Raw genomic sequence first — 19988 nt, forward strand, 5'->3', positions numbered from 1 at the left:
CAGGCATGGTCATTCAGGTTTAATGGGTCAGTAAGTTGGTTCTTGTTCAAGAAGAAGTACAACCATTTTGGACTGGGAAGTCTAATAGTCAGGAAGCAGCCAGGGACCAGCCATCCGTAGCTTTAGTTCCCACCAGGAGCTGAAATTAAGAATATTTGATCCTGCCTTGGTGACCCTTGGGGTCTTGAGAGAAAGCAGTTCAGTGATTAGGTGATGATTTAGTTGTTTATTGTTAAAGAATTCCCTTATCAGTCCTTTCCTATGTCTCTTGCCATCGCTCTGCTCTGTGCAATCAACAACTCGGATCTATATTAACTCATTAGCCTTCTAGGGGATGAAGTGAGAGAGTGGCATGGACTTATATACACTACCAAATGGAAAATAGATAGCTAGTGGGAAGCAGCCGCAGAGCACAGGGAGATCAGCTCGGTGCTTTGTGACCACCTAGAGGGGTGGGATAGGGAGGGTGGGAGGGGATATATGTATACGTATAGCTGATTCACTTTGTTATAAAGCAGAAACTAACACACCACTGTAAAGCAATTATACTCCAATAAAGATGTTAAAAAAGAAAAAAAAGAGATGCCTTTTCTAACTGCAGGTTTTCTGCTCTCCATTTCTTCCTGCATAATGCGGCTGGATTAATTTTGCATAAGTTCTGTCTTCATGCTGTTATTTCACTATGAACAGCTATTTTAGATTTTCACAACCATCTTCAGTTAAGCCCCCTACCCCGTTCTCTTGCCCCTCACTCTCAGCAGACAATCTCATCTCCTACTTTCTGGAGAAAATACGGGCTTATCAGGAAAATGCCTTTAATTTCTTAGTCTCTCAGCCCCAAACTTGTCTTCCTCCTGCTTGCTTTCTTACCTCCTCCTTTCCCATCTCTGGAAGATTTCACCCTCTTTCTTTCCGAACTCATTTTTCTACCTACGTGCCCTGAATTCTGTTGCTTTTGGTCTCCTGAGGATTTCGTGCCATCAGCTCTCCCCGCCCCCCTTTTAAAAACAATTTTTGAAAATTTCCCTTTAGTCTTCCCTTACCATATCTGCTTTTCCTATTCTTGCCTTCTCTTCCTGGCCAAGTTAATTAAGAGTTAAAAGCAATTTTAGTTCTGTGTCCATTTGCTGTGCATTCTTTACCATCTGGCTTTGGCTACTCCACATCACTGCAACAGCCTACCTAGACCAGTGCTTCCCTCAAGGACACTTTTCAATCCTTACTTTTATTTGATCTCTCTGCGGTATTTAAAACATCACAATCTTTTTTGGACATTTTTTTTTTCTCCTTTTCAGTACACCATACTTGACTGAATTTCCTTCTACGACTCTGAATACTTGTCCTCCGTCTGCTTTGCTCCTTAAATATTTGCGCTTCCTAAGCTTCTATATCCTTGACCCTCTTCTCCCCTCTGCTCACCCTCCCAAGTGGTCTCATTCATCCCCTGGCTTCAGTTTGCAGGTAGATGCTGCTGATTTACCTGAAATCTGTGTCTCTAGCCTGATTCTTCCTACCAAACTCTCCACCAATATATCCAGCCTTTGACGGGATGACCATCACCACTTAGTTACTGAAGCTCAGTATGGCTGAAACGGAGCTCATGGTCTCCCCTTGAAAAGCTGTTTCTTTAGTCAAATGATCACATCTTGATTGATGGTGCCACCTTTCACTTAGCCTTTTATTCCACAAATCAAAATGTCATCTTTATCACCTGTCTCTCCGTTCCTGATTACCTACAGGTAGATCTCAGGTTCATTTCAGCCTTTCTCTCCTCACTGCCTGCTTTATGCTATCCGTCTTCCTACTGGCCTTACTGTTTCTAGTCCGAATCTCTTCTGATCCATTTTGCACACTACTGTTGCAGTTTGCTTTTTGAAACGAATATGATTGTTCTCCTGCTTAAAGTCTTCATTAATCACAAACCCATGAGCTGACCCTTGCTTACCTCTCCATGTTTATATTTAATATTCCCTGGCTCTGATCCATTTCTGTTAAAAAATAATAATAATAAAAATAAATAATAAATAAATAAAAGCAAAAACACACCTTTTCTTTTTTTAAGTCACCTACTTTATTTATTTATTTATTTATTTTTGGCTGTGTTGGGTCTTCGTTTCTGTGCAAGGGCTTTCTCTAGTTGCGGCGAGTGGGGGCCACTCTTAATTGCGGTGCGCAGGCTTCTCACTGTCGCGGCCTCTCTTGTTGCGGAGCACAGGCTCCAGACGCGCAGGCTCAGTAGTTGTGGCTCACGGGCCTAGTTGCTCCGCGGCATATGGGATCTTCCCAGACCAGGGCTCGAACCCGTGTCCCCTGCATTGGCAGGCAGATTCTCAACCACTGCACCACCAGGGAAGCCCAAAACACACCATTCTTGAAGTAAGTTTGCTCTGTGTGCCTGGAACATAGATTTTCCTAGCCAGCTTCCACTCACCCTTTAGCTCTTGACTTCGTAGTGAAACTTTACCTTTGGGACCCAGCCAGACCGAGACCCCAGTTCAGCATCTGTGTATGTCCTTCCTCAGAACCCTGTGCTTGCTTAATTACAAGGTTCACAGCACCTCGAATACTAGGTCACAGATATCTTGCCTTTTAATTCCCAGTAGATAATCCAGGAAGGTGGGAGAGCGGGGTCGGGGCATGGAAGCAGACCATATAGGTTCTTGTGGGCCATTGCAAGTATTTGGCTTTGACTTTGAATGAGACAGGAGACACTGAAGAGTTTTGAGCAGAGGAGTGATGGCGAGATCTGTGGACTTTAATCTTAAAAGGATTATTCTGGCTGAGAATTATTATGCTAGTTGAGAATGGAGTTTAGAATCTTTGGTGCCTTCCTCTCTTATTGACATTTTTTTTAACTTTTTAAAACTTGGTTTTGAAGTGATTATAGATTCAAACAAGGGTCCATCCCATGTACCCTTTACCCGCCCCCGCGCACCGGTGGTTATGTCTTACACAATTATAGAACAATATCAAAGCCAGGAAATTTGGCATTGGAACAGTGTGTGTGTATAGGTCTGTGCCATTTTATCACATGTGTAGATTCATATAACCACCACCACAATCAAGACTGACAGCTATTCAGTCATCGCAAAGATCTCTTTTGTGCTACCCCTCCTAAGCCTTTCCCCTCCCACTGTCAGTGACAAACACTAGGCTGTTTTCCATCCGTAATTTTGAGGTCCCTCTGAGTTGCTGCATGTATCAATAGCTTTTCCAGTGTGTGTATGGAAACTGGAGGTGGGCTGACTTGGTGGAAGGGAGCCTGTTTTATGACTTGAGACCTGAGTTCTAGTTCAGTTCAGTCACTAAATGATATTTTATGTCTCTGGGTCTCAGATTAGCCACCTGTAAGATGAGGAAATTGGAGTAAAACACTAAGATCTTTTCAGCTCTAAACTCCATGATCATAACGAATGAAGTCTTTGTGATTTTTTTTTTCCTGTCATAATGAGGTCCACTTTTCTTGTTAATACTTACTCTTCAATAATCTATAGTCTTTTGTATGTTGTTAAGCTCAGAAGGACTACCCAAACATCTCATAATTGTTTTATTGACATATTGCTGCTACTTACATTTCTCAGGTATAAACTTGATAGGCCAAAGTAGTACTTGGCGAACCATGTAAATGTGAAGATGATTCTTTGATTTTTCCCTATTTTCAGTGATAAGATGCAGAAGTAGGATTCCAGCTCTCCATAACCTAGTGAGCCTCAGAGATACAAGAAACATGATAAATTGCTGTTAAGTGTCGATTCTATTCTTGAATCAGTTCCTTGAACACATTTCTACTAATGAGGTCTGTCGGTTTCTTGCTGTTGATAAAAGTTCTTAGCCAAAATAGAAGGTACTAGACAGTAAAGAACCCGCTGGACTTGAGTTTCACTGGTAGAAAATATACTGTATATTTCTTATTTGTTGATCATTCCCTCCTCTTTTTTATATTCCATAGCATTTGGGTGTAATACATTAAATCTTAAAGACATGGTGGGCATTAAAGAGTTGAAGAATCCTCTTAAGTTTGCCCAGCAGCCTGGCCTCCCAGCATTTACCACCATAGTGTGTGCAGAGGGGAGAGGGCACTTACAGCCCCTAGTGGAAGGACTGGAAGAAATTGTACCCGTGGCCACAGTGCTCCACCAACCACAACCAGAAATGTGTATAAACCCTAAGATCTGTTCAATACTTATTGAAATGATATGTAATCTAGTTGGCCTTGAATATTATAAGCTAGTGCTATATAAAGATATATAAGACTATTGATCAGTAAATCCTAGCTCCCTTTAAAAATTACATTAGAATGTATCTGAGCTGGAATGTATTGTGTAGAGCATTTAGATCTACGCTCTCATTTTATAGATACAGAAACTGGTGCAGGCTTAGCTCCTTTGCAAGAGTTTAAACGGCCAGAGCACTGGAGTAAGAACCCAGATCCTCTGCCCTGAATCACGGCTCTGTGCCGTGAGTTCTTTATGAAACGAGCTCATAATTGCTCTCTATGGAGAGAGGAAGTGTGGGAAACATTAAGTGGCTTTCACTATTGAAGAATAAATATAAATGCTGTGTGTAACTTCTCTCTTTTGTTGGATGAAGGAGAACTGGATAAACATTTATTCTTAATATTTCTGTTTTACCATATTCATCTGTTATTATTGTGTCATTCGGTCTCTTCACTCATTCTTTATAACTTAGATGAGGATTTTTTTTCCCTATTAAAGTGTTGATATTAGATGTGATAATTAGACCCTCCTTTTTAGAATTAACTCTGCCACACTGTGAATGTCTTTTTTTTAGAAAGTTGTTTATAATCACCTCTAATCCCTGTACGTGAATATAGTAGTATCTTTGTAAAAACATAGATACATATTTTCTTGACTTTTAGAAATTTACCTTTCACATATTCCACACTTTAATATGTCCATAGATATTCCTAAACCATTGTTCACTTGGAAAGGGAGAAGGTAATTGCCTCTTACATCCAGTGTTTTAACATGTGACTATTTGGCTTTCAAACACATATGTAAAGACCATATTATGCACAAAAGTACAGAGTGACTATGGTCAGCTTGTGTAGCAGGAGCTCTCATAGGTCAGTGACTTGATTCAGGAGTCAGGGTGATGGTAGGGGACTCTACAAACTGTCAGTTCATTACTCCACCATTACTGAGGGAGAGAAGTTGAAGGAGGTTTTCACCTCACACTGCTGTTCTGTAAAATGTTAGTTTCTCAAAGGAAAGAGGAGCAGAGAAAAGGGATGAAGAAAACATGCTTATGCCTACAGTCAGCATTTATACCTTGTGTTGGAACATAGAGAAGGAAAAGAAGTCCTCTGAATCCCCAGAAGGCAAGCAAATTATTATAATTAAATGTTTAATGAATATTTTAGATAGGATTATTAGTATTAGAGTGATCAAATTTATTATATGATGTGGATGGTTTATTTTTAATGTGTTGATAAATTTTTAATGTATTAAGAGTGTCTTGGATAATTCATGTGCACAATATATTTATTCCTATTTTATAGAATTTTAAAAGGACAGCAGCATAATAAAGGGAAATAGGCTGAGAATCAGAAGGCTGTCAGATGCCCATTGTGATGGTGTCTGTCTGTGTTACTTTAGACAACTCATTTAACAATTTTCAGGGTTTCTCTCTGGGTCTGTCTTCATCTATGTATGGAGGTTTTTGGATTAGTGTATCTCTCCAGACTCTTTTTGCTCAAATTCTATGACTCAGTCAGTTATTACTTTGTTTGCATCCAACTGCCCACAGGACCCCCTGGGAACTCTGAGAGTGCAATCAATCAGCTAGCCAATAAATATTTATTGAGTGCCTACTAAGTGTGTGGCTCTTTTTGGACCAATAGGGAATATGATCTGGTTAGGAAGACAAGATATGCACACAAAGGAAGATAATAATCTGCAGCAGTAAAAGATAAGTGCCAAACAAATGGCCCAGCCAGAGGAATTGAGATGGGGGACTGCCATGCTTGACTGGTTAGACTAAAGCAGGAGGTTGAAAGGCATTTAATAGAATAAGGTTAGAGAAGTATATGAGAGCTCCCTAGTAGAATGCCTCTTTAATAGTCTGTTACCTGTAGTTTATGGCATTGTAGTCAAAAGAGAACTGGATTTGAAATGTTATTTATTTATTTTTGCCAACAAAGCAAAAGACGTTGGGAAGGGGCGCCTGGGCACAGAGCTGCAGGGTAAGGGAACCCGCGAGGACTGCTCTGCCACGTGGCTTGCAGTCTCAGGGTTTATGGTAATAGGGTTAGTTTCGGGGTTGTCTCTGGCCAATCATCTTGCTTTGCCCATATTTGGTCTGACTCAGTGTCCTCCCTGGTGGCGCGCACATCCTTCAGCCAAGATGGATTGCAGCATGAGGGTTTCTGGGAGGTTAGCAGGAAATATCCTCTCCTCCCTCCTCCTTTCCACCCCTCCTGGTTAGTTTTCAATGACGGTACTGCATCCTTCATCGGGATCTCCTATTATGAGACAACTCAGGCAAGTGGTTATCATTGGGCCTGGCCAAGGCAGGCAGATTCGGTCAGCGGTTCCCTAACAGTGTCAGCATTATGTGATATAACAAATTGATTCTAAATTAAGGTTTTTTTAACCTTGGATTTGAAATTTTTAAAAATCTGGCTTCTAATTGTGACTCCGCCACTTACTAACAGGATTACTTGTAGCAAGCCTGGAACTGGTTACTTTTTTTTTTTTTTTTTTTTTAAGAAATACATGCATACTAACTCTGTATTACTATAGGAGGATTGGGTTAATGCGTGTTAAAAAGCCTGTCCTATAGTAGACACCCAGTAGATGTTCATTAAATCTGGAATCATTATCGGAAAATTTCAATCAAGGTTTCTGTGATTGTGGTAGACTGGAGAATGAAGATTAAGAGGATTCAGCTGACAGTGCTCAGGATTGGTCAGCTTTGCTAGGAGGCCAGGTAGGGGGAGGCTGCAGTCCAGGTGAGAAGTAGTGGGGGCCGCAGCTGAGTTAGAGAGAAAGAACAGATTATAAAACAGTCGTGGGAGAAGCATTGGTGACTTGAATTCAAAGTTTGGACAACTAATTTTATCTGGGAATGAGTAGAGATGTCAGGCCTAGGTGACTGGGAATATGATGGTCCCACAATTAGAGATGTTAGGAGAATGAGCTGATTTGGTGGATTTCAGAAAAGCTTAATCTGGGGAAGTGAGCTTTATTTTTGAAATGCTGAGTTTTACTTGGTGATGAGTCATGCAAATTCACATGTCCTGCAAATAGTTTGAAATGTAAATGCATGGCATATTTAGCAATGAGTGGACCAGTTTGGATTGGCAGTGCATATTTGTTAGACAGCCTACTTCAAGCTAAATACAGTATTTAATTATCTTAATTGTTTTTGAGGGATCTAGTTGTCTCCTGGGAAACAAAGATGGTTGGTTGTCCAATAGAGGGAGTGTCACTTTGGGTGTATACCCCATGTTCTGTCCTGTAGTAGAGGGAGATTCAAGTTAGTCCATGAAGTTTCTGCCTATGAAGCAGACATTTTTTTTCTTGTCTTATTTTGAGAGTTGGAGATTGGGATAAATATTTGAAGTGGCATTGTTTTATTGCTGCTTACATTTAATATGCCCCTCATACCTCAACCATGGTTCATCATTGGCCTAACCTCCTCTGATATTTTGCTGACTTGGAAGTACGGCGATACTCAGAGAGGAGCTGGCATAATAGAGTATATAATACCACGTTTTCCTTGTCTTATAAAGCCATAACCAGGATATTGCCGAATGAATGGAGTTGTCATGTAAGAGCTGGCAATAAGATTACAGTACTGCAGAAATCCTGGGGGCAGAATAAAATTTAGTATTTAGTATGCGTAACTATTTGGTGTTATGCTTCTTCCCCTTCCTTTTTAAAATTGTTTTGACCCATATTTTCAACTATTCTCTTCCCCAGCCAGAATTAGGGAATGAATTAGGTGTTCAATTCTACTGCTTCCAAGTATATTTCTATCTTATTTTCTGTCAGTTTTTTCAGGAGATCAGGGTAGGGGTGCCCTCGTGTAGGGCTTGAGTGGGAATAGGGTAATGGGGGTGACTGGGCTCAGACACAGCTTGGAGCAGAGACATAGCTGTTCTTGACAGGTCGAGTGAGAAGTCACATCTCTTCATCACCCACTTTTTTACACCCTGCTCCCTAGATATCTTTGCTTTTATTTCTTTTCTTCCCAAACTGAAGAGTGCTCTTGGTGATCGGTGGGCTGTGGCCTCTGCAGCTGGTGAGGCTTTTGTCTGTGCTCAGGGGTAAGCCTACTATTAATACCGAAGCTTGGATGGATGTTTGTGTTGGGGATTCAAGGATTTCTCTTACTACAAAGCAGTAATTTTTTTGTGGAATGATTTTTTTTTTCTTTCCCCTTTCTCTCCCCTCTCCCCTCCCTCGTTCCTCCTTTCTTTCCTTTCTTCATTTCTGCAGGTCTTGTTTATGGGTCTCCTTTGGTTTCATTTTAACCATGTATCCTGTTGGATTCTTCCGGCTGGACTTAGTCCATATCAGTCTGCATTGGTTTCTTTCCATCCCCCTCCCCATGAGGGAGAATGAGTAGGATTTATGAAAGTACAAAGACAGAGTCCTTGTTCTGAAGAGTTCTTGATTTTCATAATCTCAAATCCAGTCTCTAGAAAATGCTCTCATTGGTAGAACAGTTGTGTTTAGAACCTGTATATATTCTGAATGCTCATTAAATATGAGCTACTTATTGGAGAGTATTTTGTTTGAAAGGGTGCCTTTTTGCTTGATTAGCTTCTAAGGCTCTTCAGATCAGTCCATTCCATACTTGCCTGTTCTTGAGTCCGGCTTTCTGGGGTCATGCTTCTTTGTGGGTCATGCCGTGTTTCATGTTCCATATAACCACAGCTGGGTTGGTGGGTTGACAAAAGCAGTCACCTTTGGCTCTGTGTCTGGAGTGAGTATGTCCTGCCCTAAGACTTTTAATCACTGCTTTTTCTCCCTCATTTCACTGTAGTTTCTAAAGCCTGGGTAGGGACATGGAGGCTTTTGAATCTTCTTCGTTGTTCTTGATCTGTGTTATGAGTTCTAGGAACGTCTCTAGCCACCGTTCGGATCCTCTGGTGACTATCCTGGTGACAGGACTTGTTAAACAGAATATGGAGCCATTAAGAGTAAAAAGATCCAAAAAAATCTATTTTAGTTATTTTTAGAATTAACATTAGTTCAAGGGGTGAGTGAAAAAATAGGGAAGATGGTGGGAGAGAGATTTGGGGAATCTGTAAAGCATGTCGTGCCACCTCAGATGTTTCTAATTATTGATGCTTCTAAAACAGAATCTCCTGTCTACATATGCTGCTTGGTTATGTGGGAAGTGCCTCCTGGATGTATTTTAAGGGAAAAAAAAAAAAAAAAATGGAAAACTCATTGTTCCAGATTCTTGGGAATTCAATCTAAGGTTGGAGGATAAAAGACACTGGGTGGGAGAGGCAAAGTGCGACCCTTGGAGACGCTGTCACACTAGCTTGTGGCAGCTCCCTGTTGCTCTGTTGGGCTTTTTCCTAGTTTGGGGCCTGGGGAAAAAACAGTAGTCAGTAAAGATACTTGTTCACTGCCCATTGTCGTAGATCCCTCTCATCTAGAACTCTACTTTCACCCTTTACAGTCTTATTTTGTCAGCCTATAAAAGCCAAGTCTATGTCAAGCTTGAAATTGCCAGGTTCTTGCCTGGTGAGGGTATTAGAGGTCTGTGTGTGAACTTGTAGAGAGGATCAGAGGGGAACCTGGCCTTGGGGCCTGGTAGCCATTAATCATTTTCCCCACTTCTTTGCCCTCTTAGACTGAGAGCCCATGTTTTCTGTGTATATGAGTAAAGGTGGCCCTAATATTCTGAAGAAGATAGCTGTCCAGTCCTCCTCGCTTTCTGCCTCATTACCGAATCTTGTGGTGGTCTCTCCCTCCTTCCTTGTCTCTGACTTATTTGCAAAGAAAGACATCAGCCCCCCATAGGTTCCCTGTGGTTCAGCCCCACAGAAGCACATTCATATATAGCCGAGACATGAGATGAGCCATCTGATACGTTAGGAATTAATATGGGAACACTGTCAGCCAGAGCTCTCCATCTCAGCACTTTTGAGGAAGCCTGTCCTTGTCTTGAAGGTCCAGCCAATGTGGAAACAAAGCAGAGGCAGTTTCCCAGCATAAGATACTGGAGTCTTTGAGGGTCTTGGGTGACAGAGGCCCTGGCTACATGCCTGATGTCTTGTTGGATCACGTTCGCACAGGGAATAGCCGTGGGGTGCATTTTATGCTCAGCTTATGAAATTTGACCCACAGGGCCTTGAAGTTATTGTAGAGAAGTCTTGGGGAATGCGTGTATGTGTGTGTGCATGTATGCGCACACGTGAGATAGGTACCTCTGCTAGAGATGATGTGACCGTTATAAATGAATTGAGCTGTTACATATCTCCCAACCATTTCCTTTAGCCTTGACTCAAATATAGTGTAAAGGCATTTCTTTATGGGCTTACTTTATTCTGAATATGTGTCCACGTGTTTGTTTGCCTTAAGGAAATACTCTGCTTTGTAATCTCCATGGACATCTACTTCAGTGACTGATAAAATGTTGATGGTGTTAAAGTGGAAAATGTTTAGTTCAAATAGCTAGAGATCTATGAGCCAGAGCCATTGAGAGTTATCTGTTATCCTTACTCAGATGGAGAATGAAGTATGTGTGTGTGTGTGTGTGTGTGTGTGTGCACGCCTGTGTGTATTCCAGTGTTATGCCTTATGTCCACTCTTGAAATATTCTTATCCATTTACCCCAGGTTCTCTTGACAAGTAGCGTATACCCTTTAAATTAGCTCTACTGTTAGAACCAAACTGTGGAAGTCAAAGAATGTGTGAGACACTGTATGTGTGTATGTAGAGAAGATTATTCATGTAAGGAAAAGAATTAAGGATAATGGAAGGCAGGCTTTCCACTGTCAGAAGGGATGTATAAATATGGAAAGGAAGAAAACTACACGAGCCCTGTAGTGTTGGAATGGGGTTTTAGTACCTTTGTGAACTCATGGTGTGTTGGTTCAGGTTCTCCAAAAAGCTGATGCCAAGACAGGATTAAACGGACAAGAGGTTAATGGGAGAAAATTGAGGGAAAATGGGAAGGGAGCTGGAGGAGGCTGTGAAAGCCTAACCTCTGTGGAAAAGGGAGGGATGGAAGGTTGAATTGGAAAAACCTAAGCTGGGGCTGTGGGCAGTTGTAAGAGCTTCAACAAAGGTGATAAGGAGTCCTCAAAACCAAAGCTGCGTGTCAGAGGAGCCCCAGGTCTCTCAGCAATAGGCCTGCCTTAGTATTTCCACTGCACCTAGTCATTGGCTAGAAGCAGCTGGTGGGAAGCATAGCCTTGGCAGAAAGAGTGATGGGTTTCAGAGCATAGCAGCTGGGGCTGTCAGTCAATTATGCTTCCTGCAGTCAGAGATCCGAGAGGCACATTTTCATGACTGCCACACATGGTTTTCAATAGTTATAGATATAGAAATAAACGTATGGAGATAAAAATGTAAATGTGGACTACTTGGATAAATGGCTAATTTCGGAGCTGCAGAAAACAGTGGAAGATGAGCCTGGAACGCATTGTGCCCGAAAGCAAGGAAGTGCTCAGAGAATGACAGGACACAGGAGCCAGCTTGACTTGGCTCCCACTGGCCAAATTGGGAAAAATTTCAGCATCAGAATAAAAAATGATGGTAGTGGATTATATGACCCTTTAAATAAAATATTTCATGGCAGTATACCTATACAAATCAATAAATGAATAACTTGGGAGTTTGATGAAAATTACATAGTTCAAAGTGTCTCTTTTCAGTATCTGTTATAAAGAGGAAGAAAGTAACTTTACAGTAGAGAAGCCTGGTAGACACTACCCGAATCAAGTGATCAAAATGAACATTATCTGTAAATTACACATCGTTTCAAAGGAGGCCATGGGAACAACGCAGCATCACTTCTGTGACATTCCTGCCGAAGATTCATAACTTGCCTCTGATCATAGAGACATCAGACCGGCCAAAATTCCTGGCCTATACTCTTGAAAAGTTTCAAGGTTGTGGTAGACTAATCATGGTAGACTGTTCCAGGCGGAGGAGATAGGACAACAAAATGCAACACCTGATTCTGAGCTAGATCTGGTTTCCCCTAAGTTCTCTATTGGAACAGTTGGCAACATTTGAGTAGGGTTGTGGGTTAGATGGCAGTAATGTGTCCATACTGATATCCTGGCTCAAGTCATTATTTTCTGATTATGTCGGAAAATGTCCTGGTTTGTAGGAAATGCACACTAAAGGTTTTGGGGATGGTGGTATAACAGGTCATTTACTCTCAAACGAATCAAAGGTTGGCATGTTCTTTGTTACTGTATGTGCAATTTTTCTGTAAGATTGTTTTAAAACTACCCCCTCCCCTCCCCTCCCACACTTTTAAGTAATCTAGGTAATTTTAGTCAGTTATCTGATCTATCCATATATTGATTATTACTTCCAATCTTGGGTTTGGGGCGTAGGGATGGGGAAGGCAGGCAAGGTATGATCAGATAATTATAGCCTACTGCGACTGAAATCTACTTTAATCCTGTTCTCATATATGGGCACAGAACACCTTTTCTCCAGGTTGGCAGAATATAGTACCCCATGGTTTCAAAGGTATCTTATGAGAAAGTATGAGCTTTTTGCAACCTGCTTGCTATGGAAATGAGTGGGCGGGGAGGATGTCAACTGCATGGAGATCTTTTGAGAAAGCTTGCAAAGACCCACGTTGCTTGTGTTTTTATCAGGAACATCTGATCTTGACTAGTGGAAACGGCTCACTTCTCATATAACCTAAAATTCTCCTTGAGTTTGAAGAAGCATTTGAATCCCAGCACTAATTCTCTTTGTGTTTCTAGCTGATACAGAGAGAGATGATTTCCTGTTAGACCTCCACTCCAAGGTTGTTAGGTCGGTCCCTTTTTGTATGCTGATTGTGAATTATCCATTCAAGCCAGACATGTATAATGAGAGTAGAATTACTGATACACTCAAGAAAGCAGAACTTATAAATTTGTCTAAAGCAGCATAATGTCATGGCACATAATTTAATGTTCTCTTTTCTTACTGGGCAACTAATCAATACACTGGTGTTAAGTTCTGAGCCATCTTTGGCCGGGGGAGGTCTCCTGACCTTCCATTAGTGGCCAAAAGAAATGAATGAGAGAGTCAAGTACATGGATCTAGGCTAATTCCATTTTAGTTGTCTCCCTTTCATTCTCTCTCTCTCTCTTTTTTTTTTTAAATTTATCTATTTTATTTATTTTATTTTTGGCTGCATTGGGTCTTTGTTGCTGCACGCGGGCTTTCTCTAGTTGCAGCGAGCGGGGGCTTCTCTTGCTGCGGAGGACGGACTCTAGGCGCGCGGGCTTCAGTAGTTGTGGCACGTGGGCTCAGTAGTTGTGGCTTGCGGGCTCTAGAGTGTAGGCTCAGTAGTTGTGGCACACGGGCTTAGTTGCTCCACGACATGTGGGATCTTCCCGGACCAGGGCTTGAACCCCTGCATTGGCAGGAGGATTCTTACCCACTGTGCCACCAGGGAAGCCCCCTTTCATTCTCTTTAAATACAAGTCTTAGATAATGGAGAGGAGAATAACAAAAGCTGGGAAGGCATGTAGAAAGCTTTTGTCCTTACTTCTATGCTGGGCAAGCTTGGCTAATAAATGCTTAGGATAAGAAATAATGTTCCAGTGCTGTATTTCCAAAACGATCAGATGTTTTTCTCATACTTGGGTACAGAGCAAGAAAGACACAGCCCTTGCCCTCTCAGACCCCGTAATTTCAAATTGGAAGATAGATGATGAATTGATTGTAATATGCTGTGATGTCACAGGGGAGCACACACCAAGAAGAAAGTACATGTGGTGTGATTCTCACATGCCTGGCTCATAGGAGGGGCCCCATAATGATGTCTGTCATTGTTTCCTGTGTTTTTACTCTCCATGCTGCTGAGTACTAGCATCGCAACCATTCTTCCAGGAGAAGTCTGTATTTAGGGAAAAGAAGCTAAGGGAATATGGCTCACACTGAAGCTTTGGAGAGAAGGGAGGGAAGGTGGTGGGCAGGTTGTGGAGTTTAGAATCTGAGGCCCTAACTGGTTTGTAGACATTTGCTGGCAGGATCCGGAGGGCGAGAACCCTGCAGGAGAGGGAAGGGTTGTGCCCTTGGTTCTCTGCTGGCCACACAGGAACTCAGTTCAATACTGTGAATTGATTGGAGCAGAATTAACCAGGGTGGATCATTAAACATTTGTGCTATTTTGCTTAGTATTCTCTAGCTTATCACATAGAAGCTTATTTGTGTGAATTCTCCCTCTTCTGCCCTGTCATTCCAACTTTCTCCTCCAGACCCCACGTATTGACTGTAAAATGTCAATGCACCGTTATTCCAAATGCACTAGTACCAAACGTGTCTTTGTTCTTCTGGCATTTCCAATCACTAAGCCGTCTCAACCTGTCACAGGTGGTCTCGTCCCCATCTTCTCTCTGGCCTCTTGGTGGGCGGAGCCTCTCTCCTGCCCTTTCGGGCCTTTGGTGACACCCTTAGTTAAATTCTCCCCATACAGCATCATCTACAGCTGCTGATTTGGGGCTGCTGGCATTCTCCACACTGCCAAACCCAGCTCTGTGATAATGACAGCGTTTGCCAGCACGCTTATGCGGTGACTCAGGAGACAGGGTGGCCAGCAAAGCAGCCTCTTTGTGGGGGTGGATTTTGAGAAGTGCTAATTCCGTGGCAGTTTGGAGATATTAATATCGTGCTGGCAGTAGATAAGCAGGCAGCAGAGGGGCACATAATGAGAAGAGAATCAGCCACAGCATCTTTTCCTCCTTTATCTACCCGCACATATCCCACCGCCCCTTTTTTTAAAGTAAATCCCTGGGTTTTGATGAAGAGAACCCTTAAGTGGCTTAAACGTGCCTATAGGCTGCTTAGCCCGGCTAACTGCATCCCCACAGTCTGAGAGTCTATAAGAACCACTAGAGTTAACTGCATTCCCCAGCGACACTAAGTCGTAGCATATGGTACAGTAGCCTGTTGCTTACCGTCCCTCCTCCCTAAAGGGCAGCTCACCAGATGGTCTGAGTGGGGCCTTTGGTGTAATTACGACAGACACAAAGAAAGACATAACCGCCGGTCTCCCCCAGTGATATTATGCCTCTTGTTTTGCAGTATTTGGCTACAGGTAACTTTTGAAAATTTGTTTTCGCAGTTTCATTTCTGCCCATCACAGGTCCCTTTCCAGGTTGGGGAGGAACCATGCATATATGCTTCGTTAGTTGTCTGAGCGCCATTTCCAGTGTACTCTTCTGAGTAGATGGAAGCCACTCACAGTGGCCCCACTTTCTTATTCTAGTGAAGAAAAGATTCAGCATGTTGGAGAAATTTTTTTGAAGCAGGATCAATCTGAATATCCTGTGGTTCTAAAAGGACTGTTGGGAGTATTCCTCCAAAGCTGGTCATCACAGGGTTTATACTTTTTACTTTGTTTCCATGCAATTGTTTTAAAGATCTTTCATTCCACCCCAATGCCTCCCCCTCCCCCTCCCCCCTCCCCAATTCCTTCCTAGCCTCACCTCCTCCAAGCCCCCTTTGGGTTGAGGGGAGAGCCAGTGTTGGGAGTTCTGATGAGAAGAGACGCACTTTGAGTGTTGCGTGAAACCAGTGTTCCCAACATTGCCAAACTGGAACATGGTATTTTCTAGTTCCAGTATAGGCTAGAAAGGAGATTTTGAGAAATTTAGGTCATGCTTTTATGTGCTTTGTTTTTTTTATCTGCGTGCCTGATATTTTAGAGCAGACTTTTCTTGAGGGTAGTGGCTTGTTTATAACATTCTGTAAATAGCCCTGCGTAATGTGGGCTTTTTACAGATATTTTCTGCCAGGTTTTATGTATGGATTGATATAGCATCTGACTGTACTAACCAGAAAAATGCTGAGCCAGGGGACTTGGTTATTCCTCCTTTTTATTTGGATTTCTAGCTTAGCAACTCATTGGTCTTGAAATCCTTGGCTTCTCCCTCCCTCGGCCAGGATGCGTTAAGACCTCCAGGTGCTAACTTATTATTGCTGTTGACTGAGCCCCACATGCACCTCGAGTGCTCACTGACCTATCTTTTCTGTTGCAGAAACATTGCCGAGGCCCTTGTCAGCAAAGGTCTGGCCACGGTGATCAGATACCGGCAGGATGACGATCAGCGGTCCTCTCACTATGATGAACTGCTCGCCGCCGAGGCCAGGTGAGATGCATAATTTAAATTAAAGTGAACGCCTTGGGTCCCAGGGCCCCACTTTTTTCTTTCCCACTATCCTGCCCATCCCTGAGCAGAATGCGACAGAAAACAACATGCTGAGAAAGCTTGTATTCTTTTATTATTCCAGCTTTTCCCCATCAAAAGAAAAGGGACCTCACTTCAAACTCGCAATCTAACCTTGGTTAAACACGCTTGGGCCTCTATTTTTTTTAATCTGCAAAATTTAAGCATATATTAGATATGATCTTCCTAGTAGATGCCGTAAAATGAATGACAGATGAGAAACTTCTACGTGGAATATTTTTATCTCCACCATCCTTTCCTTCCCTGGGACAAACAGTGGAACCCTGCTTACTGTGCAGGACGTTTGCCTCGGGTTCTTCCCTCCAGAGGCCTCTGCTCCCCGGCCCCTCCCATTTGTCACCTCTAGACCTTTTGTCATGTACAAAGGAAATGAAAACATTTATTAGGAAATGAGTTTGCGTTTCACACTTCTGACAGCTGGCAGGAGAGCATTTGTGAGAAGCCCTGTGACATTTTCCTTTTGTCCTTCATCCCCGTGGCTGGTTGCCCCAAGGACATGCGTGCTGCTCAGCAATATTTCTTACCAGGAGTTCCTCAAGGCTCTTTCTCACGGGGCCTTCTGTCACTGGGCAGTGCTGGGAACGAAGCGATTCCTCCAGCCTTCCCGGGAAACAGAGCCAGAACTCGGTGATGATCGCTGTTCTGACTCGAGAGCTTAGCAGACTGCTGGGCTCAACCAAAATATATCCATTGTTTCAAAGTGATTGCAGGCGCTTGCCTCACGCAGACGTTTTTCTGTGACCTAGGACTTAGTTTGTTCTAGAAGTTTGGTAATTGCCAGCTTACGCTCCACGGTAAGAGGAGGACTGAGTTTCAGCACATGCTGTCTATACTTCAGACTTCGTCATTGAGATCACTTCTCTTGCTCTTTGGCCCAGAACATTGCCCTGATACGTGACATTTACCTCTAACATCATGTCACATCCTGATGGATAGGGCATCTGTAGAATGTCACACAGAATGTCAGCTAAGAAAGCAGTCTGTCAGGTTGCTGTGGCTTTTTGGGTTCTTTCCTGTGGGCTTTTCCCAGTAGGACCTGCCTAAGACCTAAGTCTTCAGCACAAAGTTCAGTATCTTTGTTTGCTTGAGGCTCATTCATGTCTAGTGTAAAATAATATGATGTATAGTCCAGAACTGGTGTTTGTTTCTCTTCAACCCTTTCTCACTTCCTTATTCTTCTCTCCCTGCCTATATTATCACTAAGCCAGCTGGGCTGAAAGAACCCATAGTGGGAAATGTGGCTTCACATCTCTCACTACTGTTTGATGACTTTGCTATTCTAGGAAATGGACAATGATTAGACTGTTCTTTAGGTGGGATTTGGGGGGTGGGGGGTGGGGAGGTTCGTGCTGGGCATGCTCAGTCTGATCTGGTGGCAACTTGGAGAAGCGGTTATGTATTCCCAGTGTAGCAGGAGCACTTAACAATACAGTGGGATCTAGAGTCCCATTTTCTGCCCTGGGTTCACTCTGCCACTGGTGAATGTTTAACTCTGGCAGGCAGGTAAGCATGAAAATAATTTGCCTAGCTGCTCTGGAAAGTGAGGCCACAACAGGCTCTCTTATCATGCTGTTGTGCTACAATGTTTAACGAGGATGCAGAGATAGGTGACATTTTTTAGGTTTTAAAAAGAAAACAGCCTTTTTAGTCTGGTACTCATTTTGAGCTGATAGAATGTAACAAGACGCTTGCCTGTTAAAGCAGTGAGCTGCCTGGAGATAATTGTGTCGAGCCACTGCTTTCAGACGGATGGTGGAAAAACTGGCTCCGAAATCATTGCACTGCTGCAGGTAGAGTAAACGGAGAGAAATTAAGCACTTCCCCTGGCCAGGGAGGCATTGCCATGAGGCAGTACACATCTTAGAAAGCTGTAGGAGAAGTGGCCCACATGACCTGCGAACGAGTCCTCCTTGGGAGCGGTGCTGTCCGCAAGCCCCATGCCAACCCCAGCGAGAAAGACCAGAACACCTGCCAGATAGGAATGGTGGCCTTATAGCCATTGAAGACTATTTTCAGTGCAGAATGCACCCCCCTTTTTGGGAAAATGATAGTCAACCTCACCGCAGGAGCACCTCTTCTCTGACACTGCTTTATTTTAGGTCGCCTTCGGTTTGAAGCACTCTGGCCCCTATGAGACATTCCCTGTGGGTTTTTTTTTTTAAATTATGTACGTATGTATGTATGTATGTATGGCTGCGTTGGGTCTTTGTTGCTGCGTGCAGGCTTTCTCTAGTTGTGGCAAACAGGGGCTTCTCTTGCTGCGGAGCACGGACTCTAGGCGCGCAGGCTTCAGTAGTTGTGGCACGTGGGCTCAGTAGTTGTGGCACACGGGCTTAGTTGCTCTGCAGCATGCGGGATCTTCCCGGATCAGGGATCGAACCCGTGTGTCCCCTGCATTGGCAGGCAGATTCTTAACCACTGCGCCACCAGGGAAGTCCTCCCTGTGTTTTTACATGCTGCTTCTGCCCCTTATCCTGCCTGTCTTAGTGAATATGATCTGAGTTTAGGGTTGTTTTCCTCTAGATAGATGAGCTGTATTTTTTTCCAGTTGAACTCGGCCTTGTAATTATTATGCCCCTGTCCATGTGGTCCCTCCACCTCCCAGCTGAGTGTCCTCTGCAGATCTCATTAGCGAGTTGTTTACTCCTTTCCTTGGACCTGAATAGAACCCCTAAACAAGAATGACTTTGCTGTTGACCCCAAGTCTTTCGCTGCTTGGACTGTCACTTAACTGTCTTTTGTTTATCATCCTTCAGCCACTTTTTAAACTCCAGTGATTGCGTACTGAACCAAGCCAATTTGAATTAATTTCCCAAGTAAAATTTCTTGAGGTACTGTATCTAATGCTTTAGCAAAGGCCAAATTAATAATATCTGCTGTGTTCATGGCAAGTCAACTCATCCTGGAACTCTTTTGGTCAGTAATAAGTGGGTGAAGGTAACATGGCAAGGCCAGCATTCTCTTGAGTGCCTGCCCACAGGGATGGTGATTCCAAGAGACTTCTTGTCCCTGTCCCCTGGATCCCTGTTGTTCTCTCTGGTTATCACTGGTGATCTCGGCAGTGGTGCCCAGTGCTCTGCCATTGACTTTGCTTTCCAGAGCACTGCTTGGCCATTAATCCTTTAAGAGAACGTTGTAAGCGTTGGGGAAAGGGCAGCCTGTTAAGTCTGTCTTTTCGGGTCAGCCAGCTGCCTGCGCGGGAGTTGATGAGCTTTCTCAGGGCTCTGCAGCCGCTGCTTCCTCTGCAAGGGGGTATGATCTGCCAGCCTTTCTCAGATCATCTGATGGGAGCTCAGGGAATGACGTGTTAGGCATGCATTGGGAGACCAGGTGAGACAGAAGAGGAAGAAGAATGCCAGTTTGCAGCTGCCTATGCTTTCAGGCATATCCACCTGCCCGCCAGAAACGAGCTCATCCTACCCCCTCAGGAGCTCTGTTCCGTGTGCCTGACCCTTCTCAGTGCCTTCATTCAGATGCCTGTCTGCTTCTGGGAAACGCTTTACATGCCTCAAACACATGGCTCATCTAGAGGAAGCCACATCTTTCTCGTTTAAAGGATAAATGAACC

General features: G+C 43.3%; 1 protein-coding gene across 1 annotated transcript in view; it reads left to right on the forward strand.

Annotated features, from left to right (window-relative positions):
- The window catches only part of SND1 (staphylococcal nuclease and tudor domain containing 1), a 415142-nt gene that overhangs the window by 216480 nt on the left and 178674 nt on the right, over positions 1-19988 (forward strand). The window contains exon 13 of the mRNA XM_082400014.1: positions 16211-16321. Within this exon, the coding sequence (XP_082256140.1) occupies positions 16211-16321 (111 nt within the window). The remainder of the gene's footprint in view (positions 1-16210; positions 16322-19988) is intronic.

Source organism: Balaenoptera borealis, assembly GCF_965194805.1.
Source record: "Balaenoptera borealis genome assembly, chromosome: 7".
Lineage (NCBI taxonomy): Eukaryota > Metazoa > Chordata > Mammalia > Artiodactyla > Balaenopteridae > Balaenoptera > Balaenoptera borealis.